Source organism: Rhamphochromis longiceps, linkage group LG7 (assembly GCF_057381845.1).
Source record: "Rhamphochromis longiceps isolate RC_006_pf linkage group LG7, R_longiceps_female_GT1.1, whole genome shotgun sequence".
Classification (NCBI taxonomy): Eukaryota; Metazoa; Chordata; class Actinopteri; order Cichliformes; family Cichlidae; genus Rhamphochromis; species Rhamphochromis longiceps.
This window is the reverse complement of record NC_140563.1, coordinates 8,841,945-8,866,503: the sequence shown is the minus strand read 5'-3', so window position 1 is coordinate 8,866,503 and position 24,559 is coordinate 8,841,945. Positions and strand designations below refer to the sequence as shown.

The 24,559-nt window shown below is 40.7% G+C and overlaps 2 protein-coding genes across 5 annotated transcripts in view; one reads left to right on the top strand and one right to left on the bottom strand.

The window, feature by feature from the left end:
• Window positions 1-87: 87 nt before the first annotated feature.
• Window positions 88-21,102, bottom strand: LOC146664733 (ELKS/Rab6-interacting/CAST family member 1-like). 4 transcript variants are annotated; one of them, XM_085411971.1, is made up of 20 exons: window positions 20,922-21,102; window positions 18,956-19,720; window positions 18,643-18,831; window positions 15,542-15,833; window positions 13,342-13,469; window positions 13,152-13,229; window positions 12,907-13,062; window positions 11,755-11,922; window positions 10,067-10,234; window positions 9,829-9,966; window positions 9,597-9,737; window positions 9,182-9,322; window positions 8,883-9,076; window positions 7,593-7,728; window positions 7,344-7,475; window positions 6,201-6,361; window positions 5,858-6,005; window positions 4,612-4,707; window positions 3,118-3,303; window positions 88-2,719 (listed from the first exon to the last, which is right to left on the bottom strand). In XM_085411971.1, the coding sequence occupies exons 2-20, from the start codon at window positions 19,499-19,501 to the stop codon at window positions 2,582-2,584; spliced, it is 3,336 nt and encodes a 1,111-aa protein (XP_085268097.1). In that variant the 5' UTR covers window positions 19,502-19,720; window positions 20,922-21,102; the 3' UTR covers window positions 88-2,581. The 4 variants fall into 4 exon arrangements, with proteins under 4 accessions (XP_085268097.1, XP_085268098.1, XP_085268099.1 ...); XM_085411972.1 differs by having other exon boundaries at window positions 13,152-13,226; XM_085411973.1 differs by lacking the exons at window positions 88-2,719; window positions 3,118-3,303 and adding an exon at window positions 3,885-4,413.
• Window positions 21,103-24,077: 2,975 nt separating this feature from the next.
• Window positions 24,078-24,559, top strand: part of LOC146664732 (serine/threonine-protein kinase WNK1-like) — a 30,785-nt gene continuing 30,303 nt past the window's right edge. The window contains exon 1 of the mRNA XM_085411947.1: window positions 24,078-24,269. The gene's annotated coding sequence lies outside the window, so the exon portion shown is untranslated. The remainder of the gene's footprint in view (window positions 24,270-24,559) is intronic.

Below are 24,559 nucleotides of genomic sequence, written 5' to 3'. Positions count from 1 at the left end.
GGTAGGAAGCGATTGGAAAGGAATCAAAGTAGGAATTTAAAATTAAAGGGGAAAAAAGGAAAAAAAAAAGCCCTCATAACAAGAAAACAAGGCTTATAATTTATTTATTTACATACATACAAAATCCAAATAACTCACTAACATGTTGCTTTCTTTTTACACAGTTTGATTCTTGACATGAATAAACAGAAGGCAGTACATCTGTTATACAAATGCAAAATAAAAACTAACACCATGAACTTTGACAGAAGCCCCTTAAGCAGCTCTGTGTTCCACAAACAGGAATTGAGAAAAAGAAATCATTAAGGCAAGGGCAGGGACACACAGGCCAAAGCAAGGGGGGGGGGGGGGGGGGGGGATTCTGAAAAATGCTTTTTCTGTAGTGATGACAGGTTACAGATATTAAGGAGAATTTACTGAGCAAAAAAAACAAGCATCCAAATAACATCTTCCAACACAGGGGGGTGTTTTTGTTTTTTTGAAGTACACCCTCCCTCTCAAATATACCAGTAAATTTACAACATACATAGAAATAAAAATAAAAAAAATCACCCATTTTCAGACGTATACTGGCGCAGTTTCACACTGTTGTGTAACATTGTGTTTCTCTTATGACAGCAGAAGAGCCAGGCGTATTTTTATCCGTCAGGCTCGGTCTGCCTTTGACATCAAACAGCCAAAACCATTGACATAAGAAAAGACAACACTGGAATCTCAGATAATACATTTACATCACCCTCTGGTGAACGATTAGAAATAAAAGTAAGAAAAGTACTCTCCCATCACACAGACACGGTTTGAAACATTTGTAGTTCACACATTATTTTGACACGTTTTTTTTTTTGACACTTCTTTCCTCCATTTCTGCTGAGGACGTTAACTCGACAGTCATGTTGTTCAGAGCAGCTTGCCCTTCAAGATTCTGTGCAAACATTCAATGCATATCGATACAGTAAACATTTTATATATTTATATATGTGTTATATTTATATATCTCTATTGAACGCGACTTTCCGCAAATTGTGGCAGTACTGTGTCACACGCGCGCGCGCACACACACACACGCACATTTTGTCCTGCAGACAAAATAAGACACAATGACAACTGCACTGCTTTAACTTTTCCAATATATATATATATATATATATATATATATTTTTTTTTAAGAGAATGCACAACACCTTCCACCTAGGTACCTTTATTCAGTCACTGCACATGTTAAATATCACGTTATTTACAAACTTATCTAAAAAGTCAAAATCTGCTGAAAAGTGACCTTTCTGGAAATGTAGATGCACTTAGTAATTAAAAACCACAGCCCTGAAGAGTTCAAAAAACACAACAGCAGAGGCATCGCTCGTTTTTGTCAGCGATTCAGTCGACAAACTTAGGATCAGGTGGGCTTTGAGTACCATCTAAAGGAACTTTGGATGAAGACTGAATGTTCAGATTGTAATTTCTTACATCATGCCTTAGCACCAGTATTACAGAGGAATAAATATCCCTGCGTTAGGTCCAGTACTTATCTCTGTGCATGCTCCAAGGCCACTAAAACGTTCGCAAAACAAACATTGCATACCCTATAAACAAGTGGACAAGTGTGCAAAACCATCTAAAACTTATTAATCGTCACCAATAATAAAAAAAGCTTCTTTTTTTTCTTTTTTCTTTTTAAATCCTCTCTCTCATCTGTTGAGAACATACTAACTAAAATCTGACCTTTGTTTTATGTCAAAGGTCAGGCCTTGACTCCCCCTCTAATGACCCAGCCACAGACGATGACAGTAACACACCTACATCCTAATCCAAGCTACGTGGACAGACCCAAGGCTTTTGAGAATATTAATGTTGCATTCAGTGTTACTATTCAAGGACCAAACTATTACACAGATCCATGGTTTACCCACTGGGCCCAGCTCCTCTCCGCTCCCTCGAGATGTAGCAGCTCCCCAGTTCTCCAAGACCAAAAAAGTGCTTTCCTGTCCAGAGCAACAAATAAACTTACTACTTCAACTTGAAAGTTCTGTGAGAGAAATCCAAGGGGTTAAAGACTGAGATCAAGCCGAGTGCTCCTGTTATCAATAAAGCTATCTAAGGAGAAAAAGGTTGGCAGTATTCTCCGTTGTGCGTAACTATGTGCAAGTCTGCTTTTTTTTCCCCTCCAAATTCACCCATGTTCAGTTTTTAGTTTCCTTTAAAAAGCAAAAATCAAATTAGGGGTGTTTGCAAATGCTACTTATTTTGCAACAACCGATAGTGTGCTATTGTCTGCCTGACAGTGATGAGGTGTGCACGTAAAATCTATCGGCGGCTGTCGTTACCTGTGTCAAGTGCCATATTTAACAGCACGAACATCCCTAATTTAATTTTGCCAGCCTGACAGATTAACATGTGGGACAGGAAAGCACCCAGAGGTCCTGACAGTTTGTTGCAGGGTAGAATGAGGGACACGAAGAAGAGGAGTCCAGCAAGATGTGATAATGCCCCCTACTTTCTCTTCTCTCCAGGAACCTTTCACTTTTTGGGGGGGTGGAGGTAGGGAGACCTGGACTCAGACGGGTTGTGTCTGAGGTCAGAGTTTTCAGCAAGACTCTTCGAGGGCGTTGACGACCTGCTCCAGGATATCAGGGCAGTAGTCTGCAATCTGCTGGAGAACAGAGTTGGCATATTCCTGCAGCTCTCCGCTCTCCTTCTCACACACCTCCAGCTCCCGCTCCAACTGCAGGAGAAAGGGCAGGAATAGCTTTTTAATAGCATTTGCATTTCTACACAGCCATCAGCACAATTCACAAAAAGGTGCATGTTTAGGTATATCTGAGGTTAAAAGAGGGTTCTTAAACAACACACAGCTGCATCTACTCCATTCCTCTTTTGTCTGTGATCAGTTTTCCCTGCTGCACCTTTTCCATTTCCTTCATGTTAAGTCATGTTACTGCACTGGAAGTGTGTTTGTTTGTCTCTTGAACCGATTCCCTGATTTCCTCTTTGAATTGCCTCGCCACCAATAAAATCTCTCCAAAAGCATATTTTTAATGCTCCCGCAAAATAAAGCTTAATATGTATCAAAGAAGCGGCTCAGAGATGAATGTCACGATGACTTAAGAGTTTCTTCATTACCTGTTCGGCGCTCATTTTCTGGAGGTCCTCCTCCCAGTCTTCAGGGTCGCTGTGGTGGTAGTGAGCGGGCGGCGTGAGCTGGCTGAGGATGCTGGGGTCTCGATCGTGGCAGAGGTCTGTCAGGTGGGCGATGTAAAGTTTGAGCTTACTGCGGTTCTGGGACAGGGCTAGAAGAGGGGGTATCATCTGCAAGATGTGAGGAAGAAGAAGTGAGAAAGGCGATTTGAAGGAAATGGCACGAAAAAAAAAATTAAACGATAAAATTTACCCCGGTTTAAACGGTTGAACAGAATGAAAGGAACCAAGCACGAGACACCACTTGTGTTTAAAAACAAAGAAAGCATAAGCCTTGACATGCATGCCCATCACCAGCTCATATGACAGCCAAAATTCCTGCTAAACCCCTAAAGCTAGAAAAGTGGTTCCCAAATAGTGTTTCAAGCCATGCTGAGATACAGCGAGTCGAGTCCTGATCTGCCCCGCGATTTTATGACGATTGGTTAGAGTAGCAAAGCACTGTACATAATATAAATAATAATGATAGCACATTATAGCAGAGCTCAGTACATCTGAGCAATTTCTACATGTTTGATTTATAACAGCTAGTCATGACAAATAAGTACAGCAAACTAACCACTAACAAAGGAGAAAAACGGTCAGCAGACAGTATCATTAAAGCCTGAGTGAATGGTGCCCAGTGAGCCAAGAGAGGCACTTAGAAACAAAACATCCCTTCTGAGAGAAGCTTGGCTGTGCCATAAGAGTCTGGGCGTTTTTGGGGGGTTTTTTGGTGTGTCTTTGGCATTTAAAAAAGAAAGAAAAAGAAAGCCACTCTGACAGAGTAAAGATTTGTGCCGCTAAACAAAGTGTCCTACAAAGCAAATAACTAAACCACTGATTAGATCAAGTTTAAAGCCATTATCCAACACCTGTTTGTCTGAGCCAAACGTCAGAAGCCAATCATTAGCATCAGACCAGTGACATGCAAAGCTAAGCTGCTTTCATTTGAAGTGATGACACTCTGGGCGCACGCACACGCACACACACACACGCACACACACACACAGAATTCCCCACCCATAAAAAAAAAAAGCAGTATATGAATGCTGAAGCACAGGATGAGTTTGTGAGGAGAGATGTGCATCAAAAGCACCCCACAGAGAAATGGAAGACAAGCAAACATGCCAATGGAGCAACGGCTTTTCATACAAGCTCACCCTTCTGAACAAAATGGCTGAGAGAGAGGGGAGGGGGTGGGCAAAAGGTTGGCTACGCCCAGATACCCTCCTCGTCATCCTGTTAGCCACAAGGTAAGCCAATTGCAGCATTAGGAAGGAACATCTGGTTAGTGTGCAAAACAGACAAGAAAAGTAGCAGCAGAAAACTTCCGAGTTTTAGAGAGCAAGCCGTGAGTTCAACCTTACTTACAGACGTGGCCACAAATCGACTGAAGAAAAATTTAGCAAAGCAGTTTATGGCAGTTAAGAAAACTACCTGATCTGGAGAGGGTTTGTGATTCGTTTGGTCAGGTGCAGTCTTCAGATGGTCATCCTCGTAGTTGTCGGCCATCAGCTTCATCCTGTTCTGGGTCTGCAAATTGTTAAAAACATCCAACTAAGATGAAGAGGAAATCGTAATTATGGCCAAGGTTTTATAGCTAACTGCTGAAATCTTGGGAGTACAGCCTGAAAACAAATTGTTAACAGGATAAATCTAATCTTACTTCATCATTTAATGAACACTGCCTGGCTCAGTTTTCACCACTGTGCACAGACGTCATTTGCATGTTATTGTACACACACACAGATGCGTGTGGAAACAGAAGGTGCACCAGGAAGTAAGAGCAAATGAGTCTGATTTACCATCTAAGACGACATAGTTTCTCTTGCTATTTACACTCATTGAATTCCTCTCCCTAGATCATCTCAGATTTGTCCCAAGAAATTCCAAAGATTCAGATGATGGAGATGCGACATCAACTCATGCTATGCAGGGTTTGATAAAACAGGCAAGTTCAACATGGACAGGCTCCAACAGGCATTTTCAGACTGGCATATAAAAAGAAACCAGTTTGGTTGACAGCGTGTGTTCAGTTTAACCTGTAGTTATTTCAGTTTTTGCCAAATTAAAAGTAAAAATTTTAAAGATATCTGCTCCTCACAGGTAGAAACACTACAAGCATATGCAAGCACAGTGAGGAGAGACAGGAATGTGGGGAGACAGAATTCTTTGCCACACGTCTTTCTCAACTCTAACCCGAGCTGCTGCATTTCAGCCATTTGGCATATGGTCATCTGGCACTGGCATCCCAAGCATGTGATTTCAAAGACTAATTAACAGATTGAACTAAGATGAGCTCTAACGTGCACATCTGCTCAGTAATTATTAATGCCACAGTGCTTTTAGTGTGAAAGTCAGACCTAAGTATGAGTAGTAGTAGTAGTGAAAGAAAGGTAGAGCCATTCACTTTAACTAACAATACATGGTAACACCCGTTTCTTTGTGCTTAAAAACACAGCTGCAGCACATTCTAGACATAGACAGTTTTACTTCTAATCCATCAGTTTCATAGAGCTTTTACTTTTTATTTAAAGAAAAGATCAAAATTATTTCCCCATCAGTCCTGTGAGGATTTATTTTCCTGCATATAGCAGCTGGAAACCTGGAAAAACTTCTGGTACCAGCGTTACATCTTTCACTCCATCACCCTCTCTGTGAACACCATCAGCCCCCTCCTCACCTGCTGCTTGAGCTGCTGCACCAGTCTGTCTTTCTCCCGCTTCAGCTGAGCCACTTCGTCCTGGGTCTTCTTCTTCTTAGAGGATGACAACTCCAGTAGTGCAATGTTAGCGTCTTTCTCGCTAATAGCCGCCAACAGCGCCTCCTGCCTGTTAGGTGGAGATGTAACAATGTGGCATTTACCCACAAAAGTAAATAGCTCGATTATCATTTATTATTCATTGCACAACATTAGCCTGCCATCTGGGAAAAGCCAGAATTGGATGACATTTTACAAGATTAAGGCGGTGATCAATAATCCAGAGTCTATGCAATCCCACTGTGTGTGTGTGTGTGTCTCTTACTTCATCTCCAGCACCTCCTCCAGGTGTTTCCTGCGCTCGGCTCTCAGGGTTGTGAGGTGAGCCTCTTTCTCACACAGAGACTGCTGAGTGGAGGCCAACTTAGCCCTCATGGACTCAAGCTCCTGCTTCACCTTCTCCATGGCCCCCAGCAGCTCCTCCATCTGGGAACACCGACACACACACACACACACACACACACACGCACACACACACACACACACGCACACACACACACACACACACACACACACACACACACACACACACACACACACACACACACACACACACACACACACACACACACAAACAGCTCAATGATGATTGGAGTGGATTACCTGAAATCCACCAGGGAAAAGGATGGAGCTTTTTTTTCCAGAAAAGACACTGGATGATTTGTCAGTCTCTTATAAGAGGGAGGGACAGCAGAATTCACGTGGTCTGATGGGAAGGACTAGGGATCAAGACTGGATTTCATTTACCTGTTATTTAATTTAAACAGGCACTACAGTTATTCCTTATTAAACATTTACTTAATCACAACAGACTAAACAGGGGAATTAATGAATAATTCATGCTCGAAGTAAAAATGTACTTGGCTTTGGATTTCATTAAAGTGAAAACTTTAATGAGCATCGTTTTAAAAGCAAACAGCAGGTAAACAAAGGCGCATAAATTACATGGGCTGGAAACAACACCAGCACATTTCACACACATGCAGTCCCTCCAACAATTACTAAAACTTGACCCATGTATCCTGTGCAGGGTTGTTGCATGAGACTGCATGAACTGTAGAGGTGTTGCTTTTATTGTGTCCACCCCCTGTAAGAGTCGCTGCTCACTGACACATACTGGGCTCATACCTTAGACCACTTAAAGTTGGCGAGGTTGGACTCATGCATTGCTTTGAGTGAGTGCTTCTGAGAGGCGGTGTGTAGCGGAGAAAAAAACAAAACAAGAGAAAATGACAAGCAGAGATGAAAGAAGAGGAAGTAAGAGGACGGACAGGCAGAGAGGGAGAGAAAGGATGAGCGACAGCACAGTGGCAGCAGAAAAAGGCGACAGAGGAAGAACTGCAGTTTCTTTTAACCGTGCGGTGCTGGGTCATAAATATTGCTTTGCTATATTTGTGTGTTTGTGTACCTGTTTCTCCTGAAGTGACCTGGCAGCCTCCTCCTGTGCGAGCACCATCTCTCGCTCAGCAGTGATTTGAACGCTCTCTCTCAAGGCCTCCTCCAGCTCCTCTATGCGCTCTGTCTTTTGGCGTAAAGTGTCCTTCACAGTAGAAGAAGGAAGGAGATGTCAGATTCGCCCAGTTGTACCCTGACTGAGAAAGGCAGTAGCATTCCTACAGAATTTGCACAGTGCAGATCATCCACAGGCAAGCCTCACCTTCACCTGCTGGGAGTTCTCAGACAGGTTGTCTTCCCTCTTCCTGGCTTCCTCCATAAGTCGAGCATTCCTGCTCTTCTCCACCTGCTCTTTGTGCTTCAGTGATGCCACCTTCTTCGACTGATCCTTCATTTGCCTACAGGAAGTCAGTTACATTAGATATTCTATTTGGAGCAAGAGGACAAATCAGACCTCATTTTGGGCTCCAGTTCCTCTAGAACAGTGAAAATGTGTCTTACACACAAGTGAACAGCAAGCATTTTCAAGATATAGCGCTGTATTTTACCACTTTGAGCTTACGGATGCGTGACACAGATGGCTTATCCATAACTAAATAAAGGAACTCATGCAAATAAAGTCATGGGACCAAAAACAAATATTGTATATTAGGTATGTGCTTGATGACTCAGACATTCCCACGTTACAATTTCTAGGTCATTAATCGTTGTACACCAAGTAAATGTAGTTGATTCAAATATGGACATAAAGAGGTATAATTTGCCATTTTAAACAAACATTCACAATCTTACAGACTTGCTTGGGTGAGATTTCAGGCATCATTTTGACTTTGAGTGAAAAAACAAACAAACAAACAAACAAACAAACCCAAAAACAATAAAGCAAAAAAGGAAAAATGAGCCTGAGCAGAAGTAAGAAAAAGACAACTGCTTGCAGCTCCACAGGAAGAGAGAGAGAGAAATGTGTCAAGGTGAGGAGGAGAGAAAAGCATTGTCACTAACCTTGAGGCCAAACTGGCGGGGTGGGAAATTTCCAATGAAAAGACAAGAAAGCAGTAAAGAGAAAAGCAGACTCAGACTAAGAAAATAAGCAAACATGGAGAACAAGACAGAAGGGGTTTCACTCATAAAATATCAGCTCACGGATTATGCAGCATCTTTTCTGGATCTAACAAGGTCATGTTACACAAAATAATAATAAAACAATTGCAGGAACATGAAAAGAAGCTGCCTGTTGCTGAGCATGTCAACACTGAAACAAACCACCTCACAAAACCTCAAACACCAGCTTTCAAAGCACTCCTGCCAGGATGTCAAATGGCAGAAAGCCAATTTAGACTGCTTTTAATGTGCCAGCCACAACAGTCTCTACAGCGATACCACGTCAGATGTTTACATCGCATGCGACGAACAAAGGTCAGAAGTCCCAGAGACAAACTGTGGACCTACATTATACCTCATTAAATACTTGTTATACACATTTATATGGTGCATCCACCCTTGAATATCCACCACATGTACACATGCACACTGACAAGATCCACAAACCCACCTCTCCAGCTCACTGATCTTTTTGTCTTTGTCATTTTTCTCATTCTCCATTTCTCTGAGTATTTCCAGGAGGCGGTCCACTTCAGCTTGAGCTTTCCCAGAATCCTCTCTGTGGCGGGCCACTTCCTGTTCGAGGTTCCTAATGCGCTCAGCCAGCTCAGTGTTGGCTTGAGCTTCCAACGCTGCATTCTGAGCCTGATGGAGAACAAAGGCTGTAGTTTAGACATTTCAGGCCACGTGAGGTGCCTGAAGCTTTATTTAATGTATTTGTATTTAATACGTATTTAATGTATTTCTCACTCTCTTAAGTTGATTCTCCAGTTTGAGGCACTCTTCCTTCTTCTGTTCCAAGGCAATCTCAAAACTCTTGAGTCTGGAGTCTTTCTTCAGCCCTGAGGAGGCCAGGGAGGAGGCGTGCTCCTTTAGGTCCAACAGAGAGGTCTGTGTACGTACACACACACACACACACACACACACACACACACACACACACACGTAAAGGTGAATCCATTCCAGCTTTAACTAACAGAGCATCAGACTAAGAATACATTAACACCAATGCAGGCATCCATGCCTCAGTGCAAAGTTAGGACTAACAGGGGGGAAAAAAACAACAAAAAACTGATGCCCGTGTCTGACAGCACTGTTTTATTATATTAATAGAATCACAGTAAACAAGAGTTTGCCTGTGTGTTTTTTTGCATATGTTTCTCACCTCTCTGTCTGACAGGTCTCCCTGCAGTAAGCTCAACCTTTCCTTCAACTCTTTCAGCTCCTTTTTGGTACATTCAAGCTCCTCCGTCTTCTCCCGGTCGTCTCTATCTCTCTGCTCTTTTAGACGCTCGATGATCCGCTCCTATAAAGAGGTGGAGGAAAGAATCAAGCAAGATTCTTATACAGATTATCAACTATTATGGACTAATACAAGTCTGCAGAAATTAATCCACCTTTTCTGCAAGAGATTCCTCCAGTGTTGTGAGAGCAGTGTCAGTATTGGAAGTGTCAGCCTGCAAAGACTTTACTCTCTCCTTCAGGCTGCTCATCTGCTTCTCCTTGTCCCTCAGTTGTTCCTGCAGGTTCTCGATCTGCAGTGAAAACACAAGTAACCATCAATAAAATTGATCTTGCGTTGGACACATATTGCCATTTCAAAAATAAGATTGCACTATTCTCTGTTAACGTTACCTTCTTCTGAAGCACATTGATCTTGCGCTCCTTAACCTCCAGCATATCCTTAAGGTCGTGGATTTCCCCATTGAGGGTTCCCTTCTCCTCTGACATTTCTTGTATCTGCTTGCTCTTTTTATTCAAAGTTGCTTCCTTCTCTTCCAAACGCAGGCGCAAGGCATCCACCTAGATAGACAAGATGGGTTAGCAGTTTACGGACATGAACTACAGACGTGTCCTGCTACAAGTTAAAAATGAGTGTGGACAAAAGCAAAGATTTAAACTTCTGAGGAAGATTTCAGAGCGGTGTTGTGTTTCTGAGATAAAAAATACTATTATTTTACTATTTCCATGTCATTGTTTATTCAGTACCTATCAATGTTTTGAGATACGAGGTGTGCCTGTTTATCCAGATTTAAAAAAATAAAAATCAAGCTTGGTTCAGGAAAGAAAAAAAAAAAAAAAGAAGCTGCACAGTCACCCAGTTAAATTATGCAATCGGTGTGAATGGTTATGAGTCCGGTGTGTAAAGGCCTCTACAGTCTATACCAGGGGTCAGCAACCTTTAACACCCAAAGAACCATTTGGACCCGGTTTCTACGGAAAAGAAAACACTGGGAGCCGCAAATACTTTTTGACATCTAAAATGAAGACAACACTGTGTATATTGGTTTTTACCTTTATGCTTTAATTAATTAAAAAGCTGAACTCAAATTATCCATGTAGCAAACAAAAACTGTGAGCCGTCATCCCTTCTGGGCTATCGGAGTGTAGCGGAGCCTTGACCAGAATTTTAAAAATAATTGGAAAAAAGCACTATGCTCCTAAAAAATTAAAAATAAATATTAAGTATCTGCATAATATTTATTTTACCTGGTTAATGTGCTTTGCGGGGCGTGACGTACCTGAGTGGCATCCGCAATCACGCCTCACCGGCTTGTTCTCTCTGCTGTTGTTTGTATGTGTCGGGCTGTGAGCTGCAAAGCTACAGCCGGCTGTGTGTGTGAAAAGTGGTCAATAAAGAGATGCTGAAGAGCATGTTCATGTAAACATCGTTGGGTCTGCCGTGATATGTTTACAATCGGACTTCTGCTCCTGAACCTCTGTGCACAGTGCATGCTGTACGATCGGGGCTGTACAAAGTCACTTTCCTCTTTACGCAGGACTGTAAGCTGTTATCTGTGAGGCGTGAGCGGTGTTTGTTTTTAGCATAGATCATGGTGGAGAATAGTTGTTCACATACGTATGTGGATCCGAAGATCGACACTCCACAAATTAGGCATACTGGTAGGCCACTCTCGTCAGAAGTAAATACAAATGAATCTGCCCAGGCATCATTAAATGTTGTATTTTCTTCAGATATTTTTCTTTTCTTACATTTCTCCATACTTGGCCTACCTGGGGTTGAAGGTCTCAGTAAATGCACGTCATTTCGGCAGGTATACCGGCTTCCCTGAGTGTGACGCTTATTTTGAGCGACGAAAAATAATAAAATATAACTTTATTTTTATTTTTATATTTCAAGATCAGAATAATCTTCCAATTTAGAACTAACACAAATAAAATACACTTCAGTTAGATTTATTTTTCCAAACCATGCAGAGCCGCAATATAAGGACTAAAGAGCCACATACAGCTCCGGAGCCACAGGTTGCCGACCCCTGGTCTATACCAATACAGTGGGTGAGAAAGTATGGATACTCTACCTCCGTCTGTAAGATGGCAGCCCGCTGCTCTTTGGCAGTGAGGGATTCCTTGAGGACTTCAATGTGTTGCTTGCTGTCTGAGAACTGGTTGGTAAGCGTCTCCAGTTTTGTCTGCAAACCGAGCAGCTCGGTGTCCTTCCTGGAGAGGTCCTGCTTCACCTGCTCCATCTGAAAAAAGATTAGCCCGAGCGCAGAAAGAAAGAGGAAGGGTTGGACTAATTGTAAAATGGTAAATTGATTCTTATATAGCGCCTTTCTACTGGCGGAGCACTCAAAGCACTGTATACAACGTGGCTCACTCACCCATTCACACAATGACTTTCTATCTACCAATCACAGACATTCAAGTTGGGGTTAGTTTCTTGCCCAAGGATACTTGGCATGCAGATCAAACCTTCTGATCAGTAGATGGCTAGCTCTACCTCCCGAGCTACTAGGGGTGGGGGGAAAAATCGATACTGTGTAGTATCGTGATATTTTGTTTGCTAATAATGTATCGATACAGGGACAGCAGAAATCGATATTTTGTTACAAAAAAAAGTTTTTGTGGACTGGAACATGCTCTGACTTCAGAGCATGTTGATCAGCTCCTTTTTCTGAGCAAGAATCCTGACATTCCTTCACTGTCCAAATGTGTTTAACTTTTTTTTTGGCAGCAATAAACATATTTTATTTTAAGTTTAAAACTTTTTTATTTAATGTAAAATTATACTTTGTTTTAATTTACTTTCAAATTCTTCAGTTGCTAAATGGGCTGCATAGTTTTCATAAATTGCATAGTTCAGAATAGCTATAATTGTACCAGATGGTTGCATTCAGTTAAGTTGGACTAGACTGTAATACAAACCGTTCAGTTTGTCAACAATAAAACTGACTGAAATGAGAGAAAGACTGAGTGTGAGACTTTGATATTAGATAAAATGAATATTGATAAAGTTTACCTTTATGTACAGAATCTCAATATCGCAAAATATTTTTAAAAAATTGCAATAATATCGTATCGTGCGTTAAGTATTGTGATAATATCGTATCGTGGGATGTATGGTGATTCCCACCTCTACAAGCTACAGCTACCGTGAGAAAAAGGTAGTTTCTAGGGTTTTATGTGTGAACACAAAAAAACCCCATAAGAATTATTACACAGTCTCTGACCTTGTTCTTCATGAACTTTGTGTGACTGCGGTAAACCTCCATCTGCTTCATCTCTTCTTGACGCTCTTCACAGCTCAGAAGTCCATTCGATTTCAGCATTAGCAGCTCCTCCTCCATGTCCCTGAGGCTCCGCTCCATTGAGTTGATTTTTGCATCCTGGAGTTAATGGAAAAAGGTTATCACCAATAGCATGTTGTCACCAATACACTATAAACACACACACATTTCTCTATCTAAATGTTCACCTTCATGTCAATGACAGTTTGTAGGGCCTTAGTTTTGGTGGACTCTGGAGTTCCTTCATACCGACGGTGCAGCTCCTGCTATGTCAGATGTAAAACACGGTTGATGAATATCGATATCTTACCAATCAAACCAAATATGATGGAAAGCCTTAAAAGTAATGCATGCCAAAATTAATAAACTGGAGATTACCTCTCTCAGAGCAGTGATCTCCCTGTCTCTCTGGTCCAGCAAACTCTCAAGGTGATGCCTGTGCATTTCTGCATCAGCCAGTCTCCTTGTCCTCTCCTGGTCCTCCTCTGATGCCTTGGCAGATGGTCCTAACACAGCAAACATAACAACTTGTTACAATTCTGATGTATGTAAAAAGACTATTATGAAGTCTAGATGTTTACAACAGCCAATTGTGTTTAACTCTCAGAGACAAACAAAGAAACAAAAGCACACAATTGTTTAGCAGGTAAGGATATCCGAGGATAGACTCTGCACATCTACTGTAAAAGAAAAACCAAACAAACAAAGCACACAACATTGAACCTAATGGGCAGTGTAATTTAACTTACTGAACCCCTGAAGCCTTAAAAACCTGCCATCCTAAAAAAAAAATAATAATAATAAAAAAAAAAATCATAGCGAATGCTGAGGGAAGTAGTGTGCAGAGGTCACCAACTTTCTGCAGAGTCAGTCACTACAAACCTCCAAACTTCATGCGGCATTCAGATTAGCTCGAGCTTCATGGAATGGGTTTTCATGGCCAAGCAGCTGCATCTAAGCCTTATATCACCAAATGCAGTGCTATAATGCATGCCGCCATTGGACTTTAGGGCAGTGGAGATGTGTTCTCTGAAGTGATGAATCATGCTTCTCCGTCTGGCAATCTGATGGTCTGGGTTTGTGGATGCCAGGGGAACGGTACTTGTCTGACTGCATTGTGCCAAGTGTAAGGTTTGGTGGAGGGGGTATTAGGGCATGGGGTTATATTTTAGGAGATGGGGTCAGCACCTTAGTTCCAGTGAAAGGAACTCTTAATGCTTAGTACACCAACACATTTGGACAATTTCATGCACCCAACTTCGTGTTTGGAATCATGTTCTGTTGCAGCATGATTCCACAGCAGTACACAAACCAAGGTGCAAAAAGACACAGATGAGCGAGTTTGGTGTGGAAGAACTTGACTGGCCTTCAGAGTCCTGACCTAAACCCGAGAGAACACCTTTGGGATCAATCAGAGCGGAGACCTCAGTGTTTGACCTCACAAATGTGCTTCTGGAAGAACGGTCAAAAATTGCCATAAACACACTCCTAAACCTTCTGGAAAGTATTCCCAGAAGAGTTGAAGCTGTCATAGCTGCAAAGGGTGTGCTGACATCATATTGTATGAACAAGATCGTATGTGTTTGAAAGCAGACAAGTGAATGTTTTTGGCAATATAGTGTAGTTTCTAGCTCTAAAAACAAGCACCAAAGGTAGAAGTGCCTTAAACCTGCCTATCTATTCTATCCCTCCAAGCAAATTCCCCCTTAAATATTTCCCTTGTAATTACTGTCATCTATTAGACTCAAAAGGGAGGATAAAGCAGGATATGAGTTGCTAACCTATGAACATACAGTCATCTTCAGATTCGCCGCCTCACTCATGTCCAGTTTAAAAACAAGATGACGGTCAGTTCGAAGACTTCCCAACAGAACTTTGTAACTTTGTTAAGCAACAGGTGACATTATGGAGGTGACATCCATCTTTTACATACAGTCTGAGTGTTTCACCGCACCTGTTATAGGACACCAACCGTTCTGGGGACTGGCCTGAGTGTTTATACTGTGCAAAAAAAAAATCTAGTTATGATTGCCCTGTTAAAATGAGCCCAGAGTGAGTACATATGTGACAGGAGTTTAAAAGAAAGCCCCAAAACTGCTGAGGGTTCAATGGGTTTAAGCTTTTTCTGGAAGGAGTTTTAGGTTTCTTTTAATTTCATGTACCTTTGGGTTCTTCAGATTTCATGTCCTTTGTATTTACACCCTAGGGAAGACGGCATGCAATTACTTTTTAAAAACACCTGAGCACAGGCTTGGAGTGTCTTTAAGCTCCTGCTTGAGTTTAAAGGAGAAATCATGTCTAGAAAATGGAGCAGTGAATGCCACAATTGACCTACAGCTGTGTGAGCATTAAAGGAGCTGAGGAAAATAGGCTGGGACAAGTGGTAACCTGAGACCTACTGAGTAATAAAATGTTAATGGATGAATATGATTGGCCTACAGTTTCAAACAGTTTATTTGTTTCCTAGTGAACCCTATACATGAACCAGAAGACATGCAACAAACAGCTAAACAGTCATTAATAATCAATCAACTGTAAACTTCATTAAACTATTTTGGTTTTTCCTGCTTAAACCCACCTTTGCTCTGCAGCATTTCCAGTAGTTTCTTGATGGACTCATCTCTGGCTGCCAGGGTCTGCTTCTGTGTGTCAATCCTCAGCTCCATCTCCTCCAGGGTCTTCCGAAGAAGGAAGAGCTCCTTGGCCTGCCTCTCATGCTCACCCTGTAGCCGTCGGTAGTTCTCCTCTGTAGGTTCGGATGTCAGGGCCAGGTCCCTTCCTTGACTAGCAGGATCTTGCTGGAGCAGCTGGTTCAGGTCCCTCTGGATCCTTAGCTCATCTTGGAGAGCCTGAACAGTCATCTGGAGATGCTAGGGACAGGGGAGAGACACACATATAACTGCTGACAATTACTGGTTCTACTCTTTGTTCTCTAGCCTTTATTGCAAGGCTATTTATATGACAAGGGAGACGAGGTGAAAATTTTATTGATTTTATGAATGATGCACGGGCTACTTTCTGGGAATGGCTCCTGGTAGAGTATTGCGTTGCATCCAGCCAAACAAAAACTAATCATAACTGAAAATTCAGCAGCGCCACAACTTATAGATCCAAAACATGGAGGCTTTCTGAGCATTGTTGCAATTCATGGCCAGAGAGATGCAAGTGGTGAAACACAATAAGCCCCGTATAGTATTGCATTGTTTGTGGCATCTGACGCCACAGACTCTTGGCAGAGTTGCTGTGAGACAGTAACACAAGGCTGTGTTACACTCTGGTCTGAACCAGCTGCGAGCATTTTCAGATGACAGAACAAAGAGAGAAGTCAGTGTCTGCCTCCCTTCGTATCTCTCCATCCTCCACCTCCCGCGCCCCCTCCCTTTCCTTCCTTTGTTATTCCCTCCTTCCACCAGCAGTCTACACTCCTTCTCTACCTCCCTCTGATACTCTCACCTCTCTTCTCACTAACCATCCCTTTCCATCACCCTCTCCACCCCGTGACTAAGGCTGACTCACTGCTGTGACTGCACCGATCCACCCCCCCGACACAACAGACGCACACACATGGGGAGATGCATGTGCGGACAAGAACTGACACACACACACACACACACACACACACACACCTCCCTTCCTCAGCCCCCATATTCTCACTCTCTTCTGAGAAAAGACAAGAGTTAGGTGTCTGAAAGAGTACAAAACATTGCGGTTATATGATGCACTTTCTAAATTGATATAACAAGAAGTCAACACATCATCTACAGCTTATCTTCCACACTGGATAATGTGATACAAACATTTTGTGTAACTTAACTCTGTGGCACCGCCATCACCACATCCAATAATTAAACATCTTTGGCAAATCTCACAAAAAAAGCAGCGTTTAATCAATGCGGCAAGGAATCATTAACAAGAAATAACTGGTGATTATTCTATTATTATCTGACTTAATGTAGGGGATGAAGATGGTCAATTCACACTACAACATATGGCAGTATATAACATTAATATTACAACAGCAAACAAAACAGAGGAAGAACAAAGCAGAGGAAGACTCGCCTGTGGTATGAATTGGGAAACACTGTGTTCAAATTCAAAGTAATCCATTTAAATATATGCATAAAAATGTAGACATCTGCTTAAACAGCTTTACATGAAACTTAAACAAATGCCCTCCAATGAGGACCTGAAGGGAGGCAGCTTACTCTTACAGACAAAAAGCAAGTAGCAATAATTTAAATCATATGCTTTTAAAAGCAAGACAGGTTTCAAGTTATAGTTAAGTAGCATTCCTCTCATTTTTCTGCAAGCGGAAAATCATTCACACCACCTACACCTCACAATTTTTAAAAGCGATAACTAATTAAAAATATCTATGGTTAAATTTCTGGCAGTTTATTTTCTCGACAAAACTAAAATCATATTCAGTCAACCTTTTTTTAGTTACTCTCTGGTCACCTCCTTAAAATGGCTCCACTTTAAGAACCACCAACGTAAAGTTATCTTTAGGCCTAAGACTAAGATCTACGCAAGTAGTAGTTAGGGTTAAGGTTATAGTAAGTAAATGTAATAAGCGTAAGTTAATGCAAAGAGTCAGTACACTGCTGTGTGCATGTTTGCGTGTCCATGCTTTCCATTGCACGTGTGCCAGTGTGGGAGGCGGAGGCAGACATACAAAAGCAGACATCTTTAAATTAAAGCACTCGCTGATTACGCAGTGCTAGTCAGGCATTACTGGGAATTAGTCCAGAGTGTGATTCTGTGACTCAGCAGGAGTGAAAACAGCAAATTATACAGGTCTGCCCACCCATTAAGAACCACAGTGAAACAAAGACGATGCCTCTTCATTAACGAAACCCAATTTGCACGAGCCCAACAACCTACCGTAGAGTATTTAAAAAGACCTTATCTGCACTTATCCAATTACACTTTTAGATTTTAAACCATAGAACCATCCTATGCAAAGTTTGTCGACACTACACTTATTTATTAAGAAAGAGGGAGTCGAGACAGAAATACCTGCTTAGATGAACTCCTATTTAACGGTGCCAAAATATGTACGGTGTATTGCTATATACTTAGTTTTAACAGGTGTAGGTCACAAAGGTGTGATTGCTTCACTAAAATGTTGACAAAAAATTTAAAAAGAGAGATTTGATAAAATCTTCAAATTGCATATATGCAGTATGTGATGATTAGTGCTTAGTTAAACATCTAAACACTAATCATTACATACTGCATAGACGCAGTATTAGTAAATTGTAAATTGCACTATTTGCAAAGCCCTCCTTTATTATTGCTACCTTTTGTAATGTTCTCATCTCTTCTTTTTTTTTTCCTCGCACATTTTTCATCCTGTTCCTCAGATGAGACTTCCACCCTTTTTCATCTAAAATGCACAAGCATATAGCTGCATATAAGAGGATTAACTAGATGCTCAAAAACTGTCACTAACCTATGCAGAGAGAGAACAAAAAGAGAAAAGCATTTGTACTAAAGCGGACACACTGCTTGAAATGCTTTTTTCCCCCCTCCTCAAACATGTTAAGCTCTGGAAGTTTGGCAAATCTATCCAGACTGAGAGACATCATATGATGAAATTAGAGGGAAAACCCCCCAAAACAAAACAAAAAACAAAACAGAGGCTAAAAGTCTATTTAAGCATTAAGCAACGCTCACCTGTGCTTCATCTTGAATAACACGATACTGTTCCTTCCAGACGGCGATCTTGGATGCCTCATCTTTTCTGAGAGCTCGCTCCTTTTTTAATTCTGGACTCCAGAAGGTCTTAATAGAGTTCATGGAGGAGCTGAGTTTGCTTTCCTTAACTTCCACTTCTCGCCGCAGCATCTCATTCTCCCGCAGAACCTGAGAACGCAGGATAAATGGTAGGTACATGACAACCCAACATATGACCGGTGAATGCCATAAATTAACCTCTTCATCAAAATTTCAGAATTGAGAAAATCGTGGGAAAAAACTGGCAAAGTACCTCTTTGAGTTGGGCCTGCAGGTCAAGTATGGTATTGTCCCTTGCCTGCCTTAGAGAATGGGGCACTGTGGAGGCCATGTGGTGATCTCCAAAAGCTAGGGCATCTCCAGCCATCATGCCTGCTGGTAGCACAGCATTGGCAGGCACTGTGGTGGAGATATTAGGAGTACTTGCTGCTACAACTCCACTGCTGCTACCTCTCGACCCATAAGTCACCCTCTGTCTCCCCATGGTGGTCACTGTGCCACCAGTTTTGGGAAGGTGGTCACCTCCCATGGTGACCTCATTGTCACTCAGGTACATTGGTCCTGAGGTGGCATACGCAGCATTGAGGGACTGGATGTTCTCCATTGAAAGGGTCTTGCCTCCTGCTCCTCCAGGACCTCCCCCACTGCCTCCAGTGCTGTTGGTACGCCGGTGCCCCATCCGAGGAGAACGGGGGAGCCGAGGGGAACGGCCAGATCCCTGATTACCAGTACCACTTCCATCTCTTCCTCCGCTATGGTTTGTATCCCCTCTGCCAACAGAGCGAGCACTACCGTACATTTTTGACTAAATAGAAGGGAGGCACTACCAAATCTGAAGAACAACCCTTAGTATCTGGTTATATCGTTATGAATTTTACTAGTGTTAGAGATCCAGCTTAAACTGGTGAGCACAATGTTCATGATACAACAGAGGTCTGAAACACTCCACTCTCAGGGGTTGCTGATGCTAACAGACCTCAAAGATAAACTAGCCACTGTTACAAATGAGGACATCAATCTGCAAAGAAAACACAATTGTTCCCAGTTAACTGCATAGCAACAGCACACAAAATAACACATGAATAAAACAACTGAATGCATGCAAAACTGAAAACAGAGTACCAGTACAGACTGAAGGTTTCACTGTCTTAACTGAATACCTTCCTGCAGTACAGACAGTTACGCAACTGTACACAGTCATGTCTAAGAAGAAAATTCTTCTAGTGAAGGGTCCTTTGGAGCGAAATCTTTGCTCTAATCTACTTGAGGCCAAAGGCCAAAGGTAGAAGTGATTTTAGGTTAGCTTTCAACAAAATGTTAATCTTGTAACAAGTACTTTCAGGTCACAACCATATAATTTGCACATATAGTCTAATGTTACAAGGTTTTGGTAGTAATGTAATGTGTCTAAGTAGTCTGACGTGTGTGTGTGTGTGTGTGTGTGTGTGTGTGTGTGTGTGTGTGTATACATACATACATACATGTATGTATATATGTCCACCACAGACATTTATCTTGAGTGTGTTTGGCCTTGCTAACTGCTAATGTCACGTTAACACGCCGGCTAACAGTAAAGCATGACACTTGTGCCTTTAATGACGCTTTAACCCCGTTTGTTAGCTTCTGAGTTTTATATTCCATTGTGTATTTTGCCACCAAAATAAATGCTGGCTCTCCGATTCATTCTTCTAATTTGCTATCGCTATGGATTAAAACTAGCAAGGGAGGGAAGGAGGGGACTGTCCATGCTGGACATTGTGGGGGGAAAAATGTCTGAGCGTGAAAATTTGTATACAAACGGAAATAACAGTTTGTCAGATAGCTGGGTAGATGTTTAATGTGACAAGTTAATCGTAAGTGTCGTCAAAATGTGACACGTTTAACGGGAATCAAAGCTTTTTTTCCTTTTTTTTTTTGCACAATCCCATCGACTCCGTACGGTGTCTGCTTTGGAGACACCCATATCAAACCATATCCATTTTCCTTCTCCTCAGCTCAACGGTTTTTCATTTCAAGCTACGGTTATTCATTCACCGGTTTACATATATGTAGCTGTGATACTGCTAATTATAAAAGAAAGGGAAATACGACAAACGCTTAACGTTAGCTCGCCGTTACATATGGAGGCTAGTATATCCAATTTATGTGGTCAAGAAGAACCTTTTTTTTTCTCGCTAACACAATAGCCACAGAGGAGAAAAACCCTCCGAACAAACTACCTTTGTCGTTGTCTGGTAGAAGCCAAATCCTTGCTAATAGTGGATCCTCTGTCAAAAATAAGTCAGCTGCAAAAATCGTTCATTTTACGTTAATTCCTCGATAAATGTCTATCAGATTTTCCCATCTTTTCACCAGCAGTACCAGCGGCTCAGGAGAGCCAGGGCGCCTCAGTGACGTCAAGCCTCCGGCGCGCGTTCACGGCGGCCTTCCTCGCCACGCTTGGATTTTAAAAGCGCGGTCACGATTCTACGTTAGAAGGAGGGGACGTGGACAGCAAGAAATTTACCGACATCTCGAAAAATACAAAGCTTTAAATGAACATAAGGACAGAAGTCAGAGGTGAGGGGAGTATTTTGAACTTAAATGCAATGAACATTCACATAATAATAGGAAAAAGTAGTTTACCACCATTTGATAAAGAATCGGTCCTCCTGATATTAACAACAAGTATTATTCAGATATGAAGGTATGATGGGCTGATGATAAACAGAGCATTTTCATTTCGAGTGAAATTTATGAAAGCAAATACATGTGGTAGGTTTAGGGAGTAATCACCAGCAGGGGGCAGGGCATACCTGCAGGAAATGTTTTAATAAAGAAACGTTAATAAAAAAGAAAATTGCAACTCTTCAATTCATCTTACCCATTATGGTTAAAAAGTTAAATATAGCACTTTATAGGCTGCTATTGCAACAAAAGACTAGTGATCAGACTGTTTCTTTCTTTATCAAAAGAGATGTTTAGGACAATGTAAATGGTAAATGTGTAGATTGAATATTACAACTTTATTTACGTATAGAGCTTATACTGTTTATATTATTTTGCAAAATGTTTTAAAAGTCTTACAGGTCATAACCATTTTAGTGAGAATAAAATCCCTTAAAACAGAATACTTTGTGGGTTTATATTCCCCCCAAAAAAAAAATTACCTGGAATGTCCCCAGGAAATATCGTGTGATGTCTCTTTTAGGTCACGTACAAACGTGACCACAAAAGCTGAAACAAATCTCTATTATAACTATACTTATTACTACATATTTAGGAATATAGGCTAATTTATACAAGAACAATATAAAAGGAACTATTAAATATAGTAGCAACTAGAAGTATGAAAGTGTGTGGGATAAGTCGTGTTTTTCTGTGTACTAAAACATATTTTGGTCCATTGTTCCTTTGTGAGCCTTTCTATGGAAATGGAAATGGAAATTTCCATTTTTCTGTCCCTAACATTTACAGAAATATTGCACTCCACACATGCTTTGGGTGTTACAATTTATTTTTATGTTCAAATAAAATAATATGTTAATTGAACAATTACACCTTCTTGATCCATCAATTTATAGAGATCCAAGCACTACAGGAGTTCTCATCCCCACGGTCAAGTACTGTCGATAAACACCGTGTTATTTTTACTAATTAATTAATTTTACAATTGTAAATGTGATAAACTACATTAGATTGTATGAAAAGGCTATTATTTTGAAAGAAAACACCACAGTGACTTCCTTTTACATATTTCCTAAAGCCTGATAAAGAATTGGTCATGATTGCTCAAGTTTGTAATAATTTTTCTATTTTATTTCACATATTTGACAAGGTAATAATTTTACATCCATTGAATTATGTTACACATCAGAGCTAAAATATAAAAGATTGCATCATACTTAATTACTCATTTCTAACTGTTTTTTTTATTTATTTATTTATTTTCATTGTTATAGCAAATAAATGGTTGCACAAATGGACAAAAACACAGTTTTAACAAAGGTGAGTGAAAATAATAAAGATAATCTCCTGAAGTGTTGCATGATCATTGTTATTATTAGTCTGTCATTCTGTCTACAAGGCTGAAAAATCTGAGGGAAATAAATTCCTAAAAGGGTTTAAAACTGCCAAAAGATTAAGGTAACACATGTGACAAGAAGATAGTCTATATTTATCTCTAAAATACATGTATACAAAAGATATAACCAATCATTAATCTGTCATTTTTCTGGAGATCTAGGCCATCATCGATGACGTAACATATAATGAAATACAGAAATTGATGTGAAAAAAAAATCTAATTACAGATCAAAGAGATCAGGAAATTTCAAACAACATGCACAGTCATAAAAAATAAACTGTTTCCACAGACTTATTTGGACTAATTTCACTTTAGATCAATAGTATGCACCCTCACTGTGTAACTCTGTCAGTGTCAAGACTGTCTGATTTTGAATTTCAAAGTAAAGGCCTTCAGAGATGTCATATATGAGCTATCTTTGTATGAATTTAAAATGCTATTATAAGGAAACTTGCTATTTCCACAGACCGATTGTCAGATTGACCTGATATTAACTGTATAATAATGAGAGGATATGTACTGTGGCTCAAAATTGGAATTAAACATTGACAAGAGGATTTTTCTATATACTGGTGTTCTGAATGCAGGTTTTAAAAAAACCAACAACAACAAAAAACAAAACTCTAGTCAAGAACCGTGGGTAATCAAATTTCAAAGGACGATACTTTTGTCGTTCATTTCAGACTGACTTGACCCAGGTGGTAAACACTGTTGGGGTGTGCACTGTGGATCTAAAGTGAAATTATTATGTTAAAACAGCATATACTTTTCATATTTTATTATTTCTATTTAAATTTGGAATATATTTGTTTTAATAGTATTTTGTTTTTGTTTTCTAGATTTCATTTATGATTTACATATATCATTAATGACGGACTAAATGAGTAGATTGACTTGGAGATCCCTTTAATTTTGAAACCAGACCTTAGTTTCTCTTACCGTAATACCCATAACACAAAACAACGTGGGGGCTGGCTCAATCGTTTCAGTAAAATGATCCAGCTCATTAAATTCAAGGGTGCACATTAGTCCGCTTTATCTTCCCTCCATTTAACCTTTCAGAAATGGGCTCATTTATTGAGGGGCCCTCTGTGTAGTTGTCCATATTGACCTAAGTCTTTTTATTAATTTAAAATCATTAATTAATTTTGAATATGCTTATTACGTATGATTTTAAGGCTTATATCATTTAGTTTCATGGTAAAATCAAAAGCAAATGTAACAGCATCAAAGCCTATCAAAGCGATCGGTTTGTGAGCGTGTGTGTGTGTTATGGTTATGAGGTCATTCTCCGCCGGCGCAGGCGCTTTGTGCTGAAACCGTTTCTCTATCTAACTGCGCTGCTTATTTGAAAAGCGAGCCCCAATAATCGCAGCTTCGGTTCTCACACTGGGGAACGTATCTACCTGACATTTAGCTACACGTGTAATCTACCTGTGTTCTGTTTTTTATCGCTGTGAGGACCGCTGAAACGCCACTGACCGTCACTTGTCTTATTGAGGTAGGTCGCTATCTGCCACCCGGCACAGCTCAACGTTAGCGCTTGGCGAGCTAACCTGCTAGCTACTAGCAATATTAAACTCACAAGCGCTAAGGAGTTAAACTCAGCTTATCGTTATCAAACAGAAATTATTTTTTAAATAACGTAAGATAGTCTACCACTCAGCTATGGATATTTGACTTGAGTCAACAAATTCAAACAAACAAACAAAATAAAATCGCTAACTGCGTAATAACAACAACAAACAAGCGCTAATGTTATCAGATGGCGTTAAATTGAATGGAGCAGCC